General features: G+C 40.4%; 1 protein-coding gene and 1 long non-coding RNA gene across 2 annotated transcripts in view; one reads left to right on the top strand and one right to left on the bottom strand.

The window, feature by feature from the left end:
• Positions 1–8,219: 8,219 nt before the first annotated feature.
• Positions 8,220–9,087, bottom strand: LOC142026759 (uncharacterized). The gene is made up of 2 exons (XR_012648908.1): positions 8,871–9,087; positions 8,220–8,569 (listed from the first exon to the last, which is right to left on the bottom strand). It is a non-coding gene; the product is annotated as an uncharacterized LOC142026759 (long non-coding RNA).
• A 7-nt stretch (positions 9,088–9,094) lies between these two features.
• Positions 9,095–17,556, top strand: part of PRUNE2 (prune homolog 2 with BCH domain) — a 146,914-nt gene continuing 138,452 nt past the window's right edge. Inside the window, exon 1 of the mRNA XM_075020057.1 lies at positions 9,095–9,215. Within this exon, the coding sequence (XP_074876158.1) occupies positions 9,180–9,215 (36 nt within the window). The 5' untranslated portion in view covers positions 9,095–9,179. The remainder of the gene's footprint in view (positions 9,216–17,556) is intronic.

Raw genomic sequence — 17,556 nt, 5'->3', positions numbered from 1 at the left:
TTTTTGAGCTACCATTGTTCTTATCCACCTCTCTGCTTCTGCAGCTCTTATCCTTAATACAACTTCATGGATCCAAAACGAGAGTGTTTGCCTCACAGTGTGAAGATCCACATTTAGTCTCTTCTTTCCCTTTGAGAATAGGAATGTCCTTAGTTGAAAGAAAAAGTAATTTCCAGAACTGCACAGGGAAGCTTCTACAACAGCTGCCTGCACTGTATTTGTACTGTGGGTAAGTAGGGGAGTTTGAATAAACATTGTAATTAGGAACATAATAGCACATTTTGATTGCTTTAATAAATAACAGCAACACGAATCTTTTCTTAGTGGTGACACTAATGATCATTAATGGCAAAGCCTGTTATCTTTACAGTATGAATTCTTAGCTGAAAAGCCTAAGTCTTGAATACAAGACATGCTATTATTGAAACAGAAAATAAATGCAGAACTTTGACATTAATCTCATTGGTTTATGATCATCTTTGAAAGTATAAAACAGAAGTAACAGAAAAGACTCCAACCCTTTTGTTTCCTTTGGTTTTCATGCAAAAATAATAGGAAGCCGCATGGACACAGCTGGATTCCATGTAACCATATTTCCTCATTATATGCAGCCTAGCTACCTTTGCGCTCCAGCTTTCTCAGGTTTCTAAATGACACACGGCAAGTACCAGAAAAGGTTTTACACTTTCTAAAAGGTGTGTTATTCAGTGCTGATACTACAGGCCTGAGGTAGTGAAAGTAAAAGAGGCAGCTTTGCAGGCCACTTGTACTAAATGCTGCCTTTAGTTAGCTCAGTGATATACAGAGGCATGTGTTCCTTGGGGCTGGGCATTTAAAACTGTAATGATAGTAGACAATTTTTTTCCCCATTGTGTGCTACTGATTAAAGCACTTGCAGGTCTTAACAACACTCCTGGCAGAACAATGTCTATTTTAGCGAGTTTTCCTTTGGAAATGGTTACTTGCATGTCTGTTACTGTTTTCCAGCAATAACTTTTAAGGCATTGATCAGTTTCAACCACACTTGAAAGAATTTTCCACATATTGAACTTGGGGGAAGAATTAAAAGCTGAAGATGAATTTCTCTTTATTAAATGTCAGATTATCCATTCAGAAGGTCATACAAAGATTATGTCAACCATCAAAAGTCTCCAGAGTTCCAATTTAGCCACCAGAAAGTCCTCCAAAGGAAATATACCTGTTCTTAGAAGACACTTTGTTCATCTGCTCCTGTGCTGCTCATGGAGTTATTTGCTTTTTGCCATATTCCTCCCCTTGAATATAAAAATCCATTTTGATCATTAAAATGCATTAATGTCGTTAAATATACAGTATTCTACAAATGAAGTCTTATTACAAAGATTCTCTTTGGATAATGTTTTACAGACGCTTTATGAAAACATGTGGAACAATGTGGTTTCTGGCCTTTCTTCAACAACAAAATCATTCAGCTGTGGAGTATTGGAATCACACTTCAAGTGTCTTGTAGGAACAGGGATGTACAGCACACTGGTGGTGTTATGTGACATTGCCTGTGCTTTGTTTCACAAGAGGTATCCATAATGCATAATGTTCTGTAGAACTTGTGGAAGCTTCCTTGCATCTTTGACAGAACACATTGCTATCTCTCATATCTTATTATATAGGGAGAATCACAGACTCCCATAAAGAAACATCACCATCTCCAGGTTTGTCTTTTGTCAGCTTATCAGTCCATCAGTGACAGCGCTATAATAAATCTGCATGGAGACCTCCAGCTCTATCATACAAAACACCTTCTGTCAGCTTAAAGGCAAGCAGTACATTTGCAATCATGTGTTGTAGGACATAGTCATAATTTGAAATACTTGCTGGAACACATGAATAAATCTTTCCACAGGAAAAGATAAAAAGGTAATAGGACATATTTGAGACCATTTCTCTTTGTAAAAAATTGAAACATTTTAGAAGTTAACAGAATTCCACGGTGACTTGAAATCTGTGCAGGAACTCTATTCTTCAATAATTACAGTGATCACTTTCAATATCTGCATTGAGTTACAGTCATACAGAACACAACCCATTTAAAATGGGAATCTGTGGATTCAAAAGCCTTCTTTATTATTATCTTCAGAAGATGATGACCATGCTTTTTGAATGATCTGTATATGCTCTGTATGTGCTTCAATTAGTTGCTCTTTTTTTCAACTAATAACCATACGTATTGTGAGTAAAAACACATTGTAGTTAGGTGTTGCCAATGTCTTCTGTTTACCCCCAGTTTGTCTGATGATACTGAAGCTCTCTGGGATTTTTAGCAAAACTTGCCATTGATGTGATGAAGTTTAGTACCAATTTTAAGGCTAAATTAAACTTAGTATGCATATCTTACTTTGGCATACAGTAGTTATTCCCTTAAACTCTTCCAAAGTGATGACATTTTAATTTTACCCAATTTATTCACATAGAAAGAGTTGAGTTACTATTTCATTCTATACATAAAAGTGGAAATGTGCTGCAATGATTTAGGAAGGAGTTAATAGAAGAGTTAATAGCCACAGTCTTAGGAAAACCAGTCTTCTGCTGCATTAGTAGGCTCTGCAGAGAGCAGCAAATTGTAAATTTTACCTCCTGCTATGATTAATGAAATTTCCACCTTTAAATGAGCTATCTTAGTACTACAGTATACTGTTATAGCCCATTGATGTAAACAGGCCAGTCCTCAGCTAATCTGTCTAGAACATTTGTTTTGCCGACAGGGAAGATTTTAGTTACTTTTGGAAACATTAGACTGAACATTTCAAAACTGTACTCAGTTCCACTTTCCTAGCTTTGTTTGGGTTATACTTTGTCATTTGTACCTAGAGTAAAAGAGTTGTCTAAATACTAACGGTTGCTTGTTTTGGTATTTACTCTGAAGCTGTACATACAGTAACCATCACACAGCAAAGCTGAGGTAAGTGTTCCATTAATACTTGTCTGTAAAATATGGTGCACTTAAATCAGAATTTTTGAGGTATACAGAGTCAGCAAGCTTCATTCAGACTTAAAGGAAGGAGTGTGTGTGTTGCAAGTTCCACACTCTTTTCTGGCATAATCTTTTTTTTGTCCAAACCAGTATTACCTACGCATGAATTTCCCTCACTTGCATCTTCAGATCACTATGGCTTTTGTAATTCTACTGTTCCATTTACATGCATCATTAAAAGAACCAGATTTCCGTTTAAAAAAAAAAAAAGTCAGAGGTAAATCCCCCCCCCCCCATATCCTTCTCCTTTTAAAGCATGAGAATTTCAGCTATGGAATGCTTTTTACTGCACTTTATTAATCATATAGAATATTTTTACTGGTATTTGGGACCTTCACAGTAAATGCTCCTCTACTTCCAGATAAAGAAACTCTTAATCTTCCTCACACAATTGCACAAGCCTTGATTTTAGCCTCAGCATATTTACTAAACATTCAGTGTTGTCCTCAAGGCAGAGGTCCTATGAATTTGTTGAGTATGTATGAATTTCAGTGTTCAATGTACGAATTGACCTGGCTTTGTAGTATTCTTTTTAGGAAAGTAATTGTAGTTAGCTATGATACTTGTCTGTGGAATGAGGAGGCTTGGCTAAAAATTATAATATGATATTCTATTACTTAAGTAGCTTCTAACTGAAAAATTATTTTTAGCTGATCTATGATGAACAGTTGCATACTTTGGTCAGCTTGCAAAATGAGAAGTACTTCTACTACTCTTTGGATTTCAAATAGTAACCAATATAATATTCAATGTAATATGTTTCAGAATTAGGTTTATTGTCACAGAGCCAATATTCTGTTTACATTATATTCTCTAATCTGAAAATTGGGGAACATTTTAATTTCCTTTTTATCTGTATTCAAACTAACATTTGTAAGGATGTTCCTTTGTGTACTTTTGTTAAACAACTCAAAAGTCAATAATAATGAACTTACTATATGCGATTGATTAACGGTAATCTACAAAGCAGCAGAAGTTTTATGTACTGTTTACTCCAATTTTCTTATAGTAAACTTGGAAATACCTTGTGCTCACTGCAGCATAAAACCTTATTGTTAAAGGCATGAGACTAGATGTTGCTGAGAAAGGAGATCTGTCTTTAAGGACTTGGACCCACGTGCATGGGAAGCAAACAGTCTTAATGTTTTAAGTCAAACGGCTTAAGCCTTTTCCCCCTATTTTGACAGGAATTACTGTCCCTTGGAAACATACTTTCTGCCTAGTTTAAATGGTACTAGTGAACAGCAGTGTAATGGGAATAAATTTCCTTCACTTAACTTCCAAGTGAGAGGTAGGTGGATAGGAGGTTTGGTAACAGCTTTAACCTGCAAAGCTGAGCACCTCTGTCAGAATTACTTCTTTGACCTGGGACTAGTTTAATACAAGTAGCCTGTATTCAGTCTGTGCAATTGAAGTAAAATAGTCTGTCTCAGTAGACTGATAATGTGAACAGTTAGGGATGTATTCACATGGGTATGTAATTTGCCCAAGTTCTTAGTATAAGTGGCGTAAGAAAGAGGCAGCAGCACAGCAGGTTGACTTCTATAATAACCTGTCTTTGTACTCAGTTGTATTGAAATTTGATGAACAACCTCAGAACTCAGTTTCCATAGACTCAGTGCTAATGGGAGATGAATCTGGATTCTGGCTTCTCACACTGTTTTTTCATGGTTTTTTTGGTACAAGTTGGAGTTTGGGAGGGGACTAAACCTGCAGTTCTATTGTCTGTGCCTGTTGGCCTGTACTTCCCCACAAAGCAAGCCATTCAATCAGCCATTGTTTGGGATACCTCCAAGTACTTTTGGTATTGATTCAGTGGTGCTTTTTGGCTTTGAATTAGTAGCCAGCCTTGGCTCAAAAACACGCACTCTGGTATCTTACTGAGTTTCGCATGGAGGAACAGAACAGACAATTATTGTAACAAGAATTATGTGCTATTCACAGCTAAAATGAGATTAATGCATTCAGTCTTTGAAAACCTCAACAGATATTTTTATCAGACCATTAGAATTCATCTCATAGCTAGGCATGGCTTCTCCTTTCTCTTTCTCTACCCCTCAGGAAAAGCAACAGCAATTTAATTTTTACCATACCTAATATTTCATAACAGCAATAGGTTATAAAGCTTTCACCTAGAAATTTATGGTTGGGAATGAAATAGTCAAATAAACCACAGTGATGCCCGGGAGAACAAAATTTATTGTTAGCACTTGGTTTAAATTGGGCAAACCAGCAGTCTGATGGGGACACTGACTTCACCGACTCCATTTTCAGGCCCACCTTCTCTGAAGAAAGACAGGAGGCATTCATAGTGTTGAGGTTTTACACATTGTTGATGGACAGTCTTCATGGTTGGAGGAGAGGAGTCTTCTGACATTTGGAATGGTTTCTTTCTGTCCATCTTTATAGGTTGACCAGTGTAGCTGAAACATGTAAAACCATGAAGTGTAAGTAACATCGAAAAGCACTGCTCCCCATAGGAGGTAAAGATGCTCAATACAGAGGACTGGGTAACTGGTGACTCTGAGTACATGTCCTGTTGGTAAAACCTGTAAGAAAAAAGTAGTAGCTTTCATGGGTGTATGTGGAAATCATACGGAGACCCTGAAAATAAAAAGGCTTGAGTGCTGGTGTCAGTGCCTGTCAATCTGCTGCTGCTACATACAGTTTTGGTCTTTCTTGTTTCTTTGGGTGTTTGTCCAGAGAATTATTCCTTCAGTAACTTGTGAAATCACCTTTTTCCCTTTAAATTCTTTAATAGTATCCTCTTACAATAGCTAACAGCTGTGTACTGTTTTGTTTTTGTTTTTTTTTTCTCTCTTTTTTTATTGAAATGATTATGTAACATTTTAATTCCATGGGGCAGAAACTATTTATTCCTACTGTGGTAGTACAGCAACACTTGCAATGGGAATCTCAGCCTTATGTACCATAAAAATAATTATTAGCATGCTATTGAAGTGCTTATCATAAACACGACTTATGATAGAAATGCTAAACCACTGGACAGTTGTATCATGACAGCTCTTCAAATTCCTTGCTAAATTGTAAAGATGAGCTACGGAGTTCAGGTGCGAGTTTTTCTGGGACATGGGTAATCCATTCACCATATGGAAGAAAACCAATCTCAACTGTAAGCCTGGAGAATAAATAAAATGGATATGAACCACAGAAACTATGGAAGATCACAAAAGCCTGCGTTGTTTGGTATCGCGTAGTATGTATGAGGATATAAGGTTTTACTAGGATACGTTGCATATGATGCAAATTAATTTTCCCTGGATGCTCACAGTGAAGGTGATAGGAGAGTTTTAGAAGATCCTGTAGTGTAAGGTATTGTTCTTCTTCATAATCACTGTAGTTTTTTTAGGACACAGAAAAATGATACAGCAAGTCATTTTATGTGCCTGCATGCTTTAATAATGGCTGCAATTAAAAAATGAACTTTTCCTTTGTCACATGAATAGAGAAACATGCACTTCAAACCATGCTCGCTCTCAGAAGTACGACATTATTTGTATTTACATTTTCAAAACCAAAAAAATGTACAAAGCAGAACTCATAGTTCACAGGCTCAATCTCTTCAATGTTACAAGAGGTATAGCAAATGTGCTTATGAACAAGCAAAAACTCAGCGTCGCTCAACAAGTCTATTTTTTAATAATTCAATTCTATGAATGAGATACTGAGTAAATTCTTACTTTGGGACACATACAGGATTCCCACCGATTTAATAAAGAATTATGTTACACACATCAAGGTAAGAGCTTCTGGGTGACTGTGAATCAGTTTTGTTTAGCTACTTTGGAAAGATGAATAAAAAAATTTATCTGTGTCCCAACTGATCTCTAATTTAAGCTTCAGTAAAGTGGAAGTAATTTAGTGGCTGCAAGTGGGGCAGAAAAGAGGAGAATCAGGCTAAGGAATTTCTATGAAATATTAAGCAGATACAAAGACTAGTTCTCTGTTCATGGTTTTGCACAATAGGATGTGAATAATTAATTATGCAATATCTAACTCATACAATAATTATGAAGGCAAACAAGTTGCTTAAAAAACAGTTTCAAAAGATACCTTTTCCAAATATTTTGAGGGAGCTCTGGCACATTCTGTTTTGTTTCAACATAGCTGTACTGGGGTCATCCCTGGATTGCCAGCATGTGGATCACAAAGAATCCACAGGGTTCTTCTAAGCTCAGTGGAAGACCACCTGGCTATTACGGTGTAAAGGTGCATTTACTGACTCTGCCCATAACCACATAGAGACCTATTCACTGGGTGTACAAAGAAGTAATTAGTCCAAACACTTTATTTACAGTATATGGGAGTAAACGTGCTTATTGGTATGAGGCGTAAGAACACAACTTTGCTGCCTGTTTAGCAAATTCAGCTTTTTAATCTCCGACTATTTGCTGTCTGGAGTCTGCCTTCTGATGTAATTTTTAATATGTATGCAGCAAAGCTGCCCCTTGAAGCATCAGTTTCCTAAACTTCAGTTTAGCTGCTGTAGCAAGAATTTTTTTTTCTACCTTGTTTTGCAGACTTCACTGAAGGGAAATATATACTTTACACCATTTTATGCAAGATCATATTGATTTCTTACTTGGCAAAACATTCTTAGATGACCTCAACTCTGCACCTCAAATTAGACAGCAATTCCTGTATTGCAATGCTTCTGTTTCAGTTTTAAGTTACTGAGAATATGTTGTGCAAAACTTGCAGTCTTTCAAGAGACCTAATTTTCTCTAGAATAATGGGAAAACCCAAATTCAGATAGAGTTCTGAAACACACTGATGTGTTTCAGAAGAAGAAATGTTCCAGTAAATGTAGCAAAATTCAATTTTTTTCTGCAGAACACTGTCATTTATGACTCTTTGCTTCACATCATTTGCACGGCGCATAAGTCCACTCAAATACTTTAATGAAGATTAACCTTTCAATTTTAAATGGTTATGATGCAGATTAGGGTTTTTTTCCTGTTCCCCAGAACACTCTGGAACAGGAACATACGATTAGGCAGAGGAGATTGATCATGACAGGCAACTCTGTAATAGGATCTGCAAGATACCATGAAAGAATTAACAAATCAAATGCGAGTGAATTACACTCGTAAGAAAAAGTTTGTTAATAAGGGAGCAAGAGCTTTTAGCTTTTACAGTAGTATCTTCAATGAGCTGTAAAATAACACACCAGAGGAAAAAATCCCACATCTCATAGCACTGAATTTATTAATAATTAGCCATCGCTAACTCCTCAGTGAGGCACAATTCGATTGGAATAGTAAATCTGTACCACTCAGGTTAGTTAGTTTTAGCAGGCAAAGGAAACACAGCGGTGAGCACTAGCGGTGCGGGAGCGCTGGGGAAGCTACGAATCCTGCAGGCAGGTGCTGCCCAGTCTGCTCCACGCCCGTCGCACGGCCTTCCATTGACTTCTACAGTCCCGGGCTGGGACTCCAGCTCTTCGAGGCGTCCCTTCGTTTCTCCACGAAGCAGGTGCCATCCGAGGAGGCTCCAGTTGCCCAGCTCGACGTACGTGGACCAAACGGGACTGCGGGCACCCTACTGGGACAGGGATGCGAGGCCTGAAGGGGAGGACTGGCTTTCTGGCGCCTAGGCTGCGCCCGCTAGCTCCCCTCCAGACCCCCTGCCGCCGTGCCCGGGGGGGGGGGGCGGCCCGCAGGGGTCCCTGCCTCGGGCCCCGCTGCCCTCGACCTTCCCCCGTTGCTGAGCCCCGCCACCCGTAAAACGCAAGACGCGAGAAGCGCCTGCCCCAGGGCCGGCCGCACCCGCCGGTTCGCACCTGTGGCTTTCGGACCCCGAGCTGGGCCTCGCCGCGACCCTTGATTGGGTCACACCTTACCGAAACAGCACGCGCCCCGGCTTTTTGGGGTCTGACGGGCCCAGCGGGAAACGTCACCGCGCTGCGCGGCAGGGGGCCGCCTGCCCCTGCCCCGGCCCCGGCCCCGGCCCCGGCCCCTGCCGCGGGACTCCGCGCCGGCCCTTGCGGCACGCCCTGACGTCACGGCCCGCGGCGGGCGGGGCGGGGCAGGGGGCGGGGCCGCGCTCCGCAGCGGGCAGCGCGGGGACAGCGCGGGAGCGCGGGACGGCAGTCCTGCCTGCCCTGCCTGCCCTGCCTGCTCCGCCGGCCCGGCCCGGCTCTGCCGGCGCCATGGAGGAGTTCCTGCAGCGCGCCCAGTCCAAGCTGGTGAGTCACGGCGGGGGGCAGCGGGCGCGAAACTTCGCCCGACTCGCCGGTAACCGCAGCCGTCAGCCTCTCCCCCCGCGGCCCCGGGTGCCGCACCCGCGGACGCCCCCCAGAAAACTTGGGGGAGCGTTTCGGCGACGGGCTGGTCCTCGGCGTCGCTCGGCAGGGCGGGCGGCGGGGGGGGCTGGGGCTCGTGACCTTTGCGGCGCCGGCCGGGGCCCGTTTTGGGGGTGCGTTGTCCTCCCGCGCCTTTCTGCCCTGGAGTTACTGCTGAATAACGCTCTGCTCGACGAGTGCACGAACCCGAACTGGACTGGCGCGGGGCGGGGCGGCAGCGGGCCGTTTGGGGATGATTTGCGCGTTTGTGGAGACCTCCAGGTGTATCAAGTTGCGTAGTCGAACGGGGAGAAAAACTGTGTCGGGAGTCACTGAAAAACTGTCATTTCTCTGGTCTAAATGTCACTAGGAGAAAGGAATGAGTCTGGGTAAGCAAGACTTAAAATAACGGAGGTGCATGCAAAGGTGATCGAGGACCAGCCCCATAATTGTGTCTCATCTGCCATAGGCAGCTAATACTGTGTTAGGAACCACAGAGATGTACAGGTCCTGTTCTCAAATGTCTCTCTTGGTGGTTGTGCTGAAACTGCAGGGCCTTTGTTTTGTTTACAGTGTCCGGTAATCTGCCCCCAAATACTGTGTGCTTTTTTTGCCCCCTTACGTGCAGTGCAAAAGTAAGATGTTTTTAAGACAGGGGTGGTCTTAGGCCAACTTGTTTCCAGTCGTGAGGTTTGATTTTCTGTGCAAAACTCAGCTTCACAGTTGTTACCTTTCATGGGCAACCTGCACGTCTGCTAGCTATCCCAGCTCTAAAAAAGTATGTTCAGTTATAGGACTAATAATGGGTTAGTAAAAAAAAAAAATAATCCCATGGCTGCTAGTTTTGCCCTGTATTTTTGGGCGCTTGGGACCTATGTGCTTGCAGGGCCCCCTCCCCACCCTTTGGAAGGTTGCTGTAGTTAACTAAATGTACACTTCATTGTTGATAATTAGAAGAGGGCCTTCCCAGTTTCATAGACCTGTTATGAAGAGTGAGCAATCATAAAACCAAGATCCTCTTTCTCTGATGGCCATCATTCCCTATATGCAATGATTTGTAAAGGATGGCTTGTTATACCATCTTTTGTTGTCATGCATATGTTGGTAATCGGAGAATTAAGGCATTTTTTAGAGGACTGGCAAAATAGGAGAGAAAACGAATCCCTTGGTGGCTCCCTTAATATTTAACTGTGTTGGCAAATGTTAAGGGTAAACATGAGGTGTGTCATCTTGGTCACATGCCAGCTGTTTTACTATGTATTTTTAGGAGTTTGTAAAGTGTTACCCTTTTGTTTTCATGTAAACAGTCTAAACTTTGGTAGCCCTGTTAAAAGATACTGCGTAACACAGTTACAAGTACTTAATACATTTTCATATCAGCATTTCATATATTGCAACATTTGAACTGGAGGTTTGGTTTTGACAATTTTCCTTCTCAGTACATCAAAGGTGGTCTTACTTAATAGACATTAATTATTTTATGATAGCAGTCCCCTCTGCATCATTAGTAAATGGCAGGCAGTAAGAACAACTTGATTTTACTACTAAAAGCAAATACTGCATTAATCTTTCTGAATAGCTGTTGATAATCAGAAAGGAGTTGTCTGGAAAACCATAATCTGGAGAGGCCCGTGGATAATAGGTAGTACTATTTCTTTAATTCAGATGAAACAGGAAGCACAGCAACTGAACAGTAGCCCTTTTTATTCCTGCAATGTGAGTTTTTGAAATAAATGCAGATTTCTCTTTGTACCTTCTGAACTGTGGGAGAAAAGCATATGTTTTGGAGCAGGTCTCCTCTACAGGAGGAGTACTGCGGGGGGAAGCATCTTTCTGACTGTGGTCATTTCATTGTACGATCACGTCAGCTGAGCATGGCTGAGGAAGAAGCATCTGAGCACTAGCATGTTCAGTTCAGAACAGATTTATAAATCTCATGAGTTGACTTCAATTTGCCACTTTACTTTGTACCACAGTAGTCTGGAAAAGGTAATCCAGAGTAATGGATGATTTGCTGAGTTGAGGACAAACCAGGGGCTATGGTTTGGCACTGATGCAAATCTGAGGTAAAGCTGCCCAGGTAAATGGGCGGGTGGCTCAGAACTAACAAGCTGCTGTGTGTTGCTGTGCTACTGCAGCCATATCTGTGGAAGATGCTAAAGCCCTACAGTTGCATCTCAGAGTCCTGACGATGCCAGACTTACAGTGCTAGCGTTTCACACCATAGGTAATCTTGTTAGGTTAAACTGGTTACAGTGCACTGACTACAAGAGTACTACTCAGCATAAGTAAAAGAAAATTTCCTTTACTTATGAACAACAGCTCCCGAGGAACAATTGCTCCAGACTGTGCAGCAGAACCTATTACTGCAAGTGCTTCATCATTCATTTGGGTCTGGCTCTAGCCACGACATTAATCAAGGCTGTTTTTCCATATGGAGCAAATTCTAGCCTCAGAGTATACCACACGAAGGACTTGCATGTCTTTTGATTTCTAAGACTCTTGTATTGTGTACCTTCATTGATTGTTAGAGAGGAAAATTCTCTGCATATTATGTACTAATCATAAAGTCTCCATTAGGCTATTCTTTCTTTAAGAACAACGAATTTTGCTTTTGTGACTTGTCATGTAGTCATTCAACATTCTTAATACTGATTTCAAAATTGTTACATATAATCTATGTAAAACCAAGGAGGGAAAATATTAGAAGGCAAAACATGGGAGAATATGAGAGATGCAGTACTGACATTTTTGGGCATTTATGGTTCAGTCCTGCAGGTTTTTCTCCAGTTTTCCTTAAGTCTGGTAATAATGTGAGAATAGGTGAGACTAGGTGAGACCAAAGGTCCTTCTAAAGCAGCATTCTGTCTTGGCTGAGGGAGGATTATAAGCAGAATATACAGATCTGATGGTCAGGTGTTGAAAGCTTAGATCAAAATGTGTACCTGAACTACTATGTTAGCCACAGCTAGAGCCATCTTCCATACATTTGGCTACGTTTTGGGTTTGGTGGGTTTTTTTGTTTGTTTGTTTTGTTGGTTTGTTTTTTGTTTTTAATCAATTCATGCTTTGGCTTCCACAAGATCCCTGAGCCAGTGAGTTTTACAATTTTGTCATGTGCTCTGTGTGAGTGGTGCAATATCCCTGTTTGTTTGCTTTAAACCATCTGCCTGACAATTTTAATGGGTGTTCCATGGTTCTTATGCCTTGAATGAACATTTTTTGTTCACTTTCTGTGGTGTTTCATTAAGTATTACCATATCCCCCTTCTCTTCTCCCAAACATTTCCAAGCCAAGATTTTCTATTGCCCCTTCTTACATGAGCACTGGTCTATCATGCTGCTCATCCTTGTGGCCTCTCTGAAGATTCTATAATTTTATTAACCCTTTGAAAGTTATGGAATCCAGAACTGCTTGCTGTTTTTAAGATACGAGTGCATAAACCACTTTGACAGTAGTATAACAACATTTCAGGTTTTTTGTATTTTCTGAAGAGTTCTTGGTATTCTATTTACTTATTCTAATCTTACTTACTCTCTTTTACTGTCAGAAAGCATTTTTCTGATGCTTTCAGAGTATCATTTAAAATGAATGTGTGATGTTTTTTCTGCTTAGTAAGACCCATTATAAAGCCCATCTAACAGTGTAAATACAGCTGAAAAATGGATGTGGGGTTGTTTCCTCACATTTTTGCTAGTCTGCACTTCTTGGCCCTCATTTCCATTTACTATTTTATTACCTAGCCCCTCAGTGTTGTGAGTCCTTTCTGCGGGTCTTGTAGCTACTTTCAGATTTTACTCTCCTGAATAATCTGGTATTGTCTGTAGCTTTTGTTACCTCATTATTTGCCTGCCTGTCCTACTGGAAGTAATATAATTTATAATTTATGGATATGAAGAGCAGCACATATCCTAGTGGAGAATCCTTCACAGATATTTCTCCTTCATTGTGAAAACTGGCCTTTTGTCCCTGTCGTTTGTTTCCTAACTTTTAGTTCTTGATTGTGCCATGAGAGGATTAAACCCCCTTTTTCTTTGGTGATTTAGTTTCTTTACTAGCCTCTAGGAAACCTTTCAATAATATTTTTGGAAACCCAAGTGCAATGCATTGACTAGCTTGTTCTCCTCTGCGTGCTTGTTGAATTATTCAAAGAACTTTAAAAGATTTTGTACAAAAATGTCATACTTTACAAAACCTTGCTGCCTCTTCCCAGTATATTGTGTTATTGATATGTTTGGTGGCAATTCAGTCTGTCTCTGTCTGGGTTAGACTCACTCAGGCACAGCTAAACTCTCAAGTGGGAGAAGAGTGACTGATTAGTCAATACACAATTTTGGATAATTTAATTAGAAAAATAAATCAACAGTTTAAGACTTCAGTGATGTAACTTCAGAATGATTGTCAGAATGATTATCAAAATGTTAAAAGCAATTAGAGAAGTAAAAATTCAAAAATTATTTCTTTAGTAATTCTCTAATGTTAAGTACTGTGTGCTGCATGAGGTAGTTAAATTTGGTATTTTTCAAGTAATCTCATGTACTTCAGACTGTTTGCAGTGAAGCTGAATGACTGTGAGAAGTTAAATCAAGGGAGTCTGTCAAGAAAGAAGCTGTAAGAATTAAAAAAAAAAAAAAAAGAGAGAATTAAAAAAACTGACAGAGTCCCCCCTGAGAGCTGTGGAGACAATGGCTGCCAGCCAGTACTTTTTCCCTGGCCTTAGGTCTGTGCTTAATGGAGAGCCTAATGCTTCATACGCTGGCTTCAGGGAAGCCAAAGAAGACGGAATGAGCCCTGGAAAGGGCTTAATGCACAGATAATACTGAGATATCCACATACTGCAGGCAACTGCTTCGAACTAGCAATTGAAAGATGGTCCTCCCTCTGCAGAGAAGAGCAGATTAGCTGGGGAAATAATCTTTCTAAGTGCTGTGTCATCTTCAGCACTTAACAGCATTTGGAAAAATAAAAAACAAGCCCCCTAAAACTTCTTTTAATCCCTTGCTGCCATAAGAAAAGAGACTATAATGCTAGACCAGTGTTACACCTGGCAGAGTAATACACTGGGCAAATGAGGAATTATGCCCCCAGGCAGATGTGCTCAGAGAAAAATTGGACTGTGTGACTGGACATTTTCCAAAGTGAGGGCCAGGCCCATGACCAGGGAGATGCCTTTGAGAATAGTAAAAAAGGCTTCCAAGGCATTGCTTTGATAGATATGATGAAAAATGAGTGTTGTACTTGTTTCTGAGGCAAAGAAGTTCAAAGAACAGTTAGTGATGATGGCATGACTTGAGACATGATTTATGTGACCACAGTTTAAAAACAAGCTGAGTCACTTACATGTTTATTCATATTGCCTTTTATTTCCCTGTCTGGAGCTTTGTTATCAATGATAGGGAGTGGTTACTTTGAAAATAATATTTGATTTAGCTGGAATAAAGTGGTTTCTTTATGGGAAGTGAGAGACATTACAGAAGCGAAGCAGAATTTATTTTCCCAGAAATTGCTGAACTTGTCCAAGCAGAGGGGTAAAAAAGCTTTCATGCATTAAGACAAGGAATCAAGTCTTACCCTCATATATTTTCTCTGCATTAATCCAGCAGCACACAGGGGACTAGGCTCCGTTTAGCAGGGCACTGACCGTATGCACAGAATTAAGAGTATGAGTAATGATACTAACTTCTGTCAGAAAACTCATGTATAAGTTGTATGTGCACCTAAAAATGTTGCAGAATCAGAGTCTTACAGCTGATTAACCTTTTGTTCCTTAAATCAGTCAGAAGAAACCAAGTACTCTGCAGCAGGAACTTCAGAGTCAGGGTTCATTAGTAATGTGGAAGAAAGAGTAAACATTGTGCTAACGTAATCCTGAGATAAATATTTAAACAAAGAATAGTTGTGAGCCATGCTGAGCAGATACAGTAATATTGAAGGGTTTACAGAGATGAGTGAAATTATTAGAAATATATTCTGGGAAATTCTGTTGAAGGATAATTCCAAATATACATTCAATATGAGGAGGAAAATCTGAGAGCATGAAAACAGGAAGATGGAGATGGGAGTGTCACTGTAATGCAAATAAGATGTGCTTGTAGGGTGATGCAAGTGTTAAAAAATGCAATTTTGGGATACAGTCTTCGTATCCTGTAGTAAGGGAGTAATAGACCTTTGTATGTTTATAGACACACACACATCTCTATTAGAGAGGGTTATGTCCTGTAGACTTACTCTGTCTCTTTTTCATCATCGTTATGCAATTTCAAGTGGAATGCTTCCTTCTCTTTTGGGTACCATATAACCAAAAATATTTTTTAACTGGAGGAAGAATTCAGAGAATCATAACAAAATGATTTAAAGAATTGACTTCCAAGGAAATAGAAATAAACTAAACATAAAACTTGATTAAATTACTGCTAAGCTGAGACATGAGCGCAGTCTGGATCTATGGGGTACTAAAAGCAACACAAAGAAGGAATCATTCATTCATGTGCATAGGTATAAATAAGAAATTGCAAAATGGTCAGCAGAGGCTTAACAACAAAAGAATATTTCCTGAAAATGAGGTCTTCTAGCTAAGAGAGCAGTCTCCCAGAGGAAGGAGGGAAGCCACCCCCATAAAAGCAAACCAAAATAAAACCTGAATGGGATGAACGTATGTAAAACTACTTTAAAAAGCAACCTACAGTTATAAGGAAGATATACTTGGTGGTTTAATAGCCTTTTACAGTTCCAAAAAAGCCATACAGACTACAGACATGTAGCAGAAGCTGAGAATTAAAAATGCTTTTCTCCCATGGATTTTCTTGGTTTTGGAGGACAGAAATAACATTTATAAACTATAGCCTACATACCTTGCCTTTCATCAGTCACTGGTGCAGTGATATTTTCTCATTTTTCACACACACACACACAAAAAGGAAGAATAAAGCACATCTTGGTGAATTTTCCATTGGAAGAGGTGTAGTACATCAGATTAATCAAGATGAAGCCAAATTCTGTTGTGAATAACTTCTTGGATGTTGAATCATTGCATGCACAGCTGACGTACTTTGTTCGTTGTTCTACACAGAAATAAATTCCAAAGGCATTTCAGTCTGGTATATGTCAATTTACTAGGGTATCGCACTACCATGGGTGCGATAAGTGTGATACTTTGGTATTGGCCAGGATCCTGTTGTGCGAGATGCTATACAAATACATCATTAAAAAATCTGTTCAATCCCTGTCTTAAAGAGTCCATAAAGTAAGTTGGAAAACATACAGGAGGAAGCAGATGAATCCAAAGTAGTAGTAGGGTGGTAATAGGTAGGTGTGATAACGTTTATGTATCCTAACCTATTTGTTAGCAGTTTGGCAAAGGGCAGCTTTGAGTAGGAGGTAGAAAAAGGAAGATGGGGAGGTTTTGGAAACATGTCTCTAAGCATCGGAGGAAATGAGATCTGATTACTTTCCATTCCTCTGCTATTGACCAGCTGGAGATTAAAATGTCATTATTGAATAGGAGATAATAGATGAAGCAGAGGAAGGTTTGAAAAGGTTTCAAAATGTAGTTTAGGGATTTTATTTAATGTGTTGGAGCAAGGAGAGCCAGGAGAGAGAGGCCTGTATGGACAGAGCAATATGGCAGGGTCAGAGCCACAGACGAGGGGAAGGTTTTCCACAGCGTGGTTCTGGAAGCTGCCAGGTTTACCCCTGCGGAGGCCAAATAACATTTATCTGATTAAACCATTGGGCAGTGATAGGCAGAGTGTTAGCTGTGAGGGTAGATAGGAAAGGTTGATGAGAGAGTAAACCTGTGGGACTTGGCGATAGCCAGGATGTGTGTGTCTAAACTGAACGCGATGCCAGGATTACGGGCTGGAGTGATGCGCGGGATAGTTTTATTAATCCCTATATATCTGTTGTATGTGTCCCCCTGAGAGAGAGGTGCAGTAAAAGGAGAGGGAATAAAAGCTCAGCTTTAGCCTTGCTGAGTTGGTGTATGGTGAGATTACGCTAGGCAGGTGGGGAGAAGGTATGGGATTTTAGTGTGAAAAGGGGCAGGACTGGAGCAGCACCGAAGTCCCCGGTTGCCAGCCTGGAGTCTTGAGGGAGATCAGGCTTAGAGTTTAAATGACTTGATAACATTACTGTTATATTCTTTTTCTCCAAAGAAGAAAGCCTGGTGCCAGCAACAGTTAGACAGGTCCTTAACAACTGGAATGATATCACTTTTTCTAATGAGATACAAATAGATTGCAGCACA

The sequence above is a fragment of the Buteo buteo genome, chromosome Z, assembly GCF_964188355.1.
Source record: "Buteo buteo chromosome Z, bButBut1.hap1.1, whole genome shotgun sequence".
Classification (NCBI taxonomy): Eukaryota; Metazoa; Chordata; class Aves; order Accipitriformes; family Accipitridae; genus Buteo; species Buteo buteo.
This window is presented reverse-complemented; position numbering and strand designations above follow the sequence as displayed.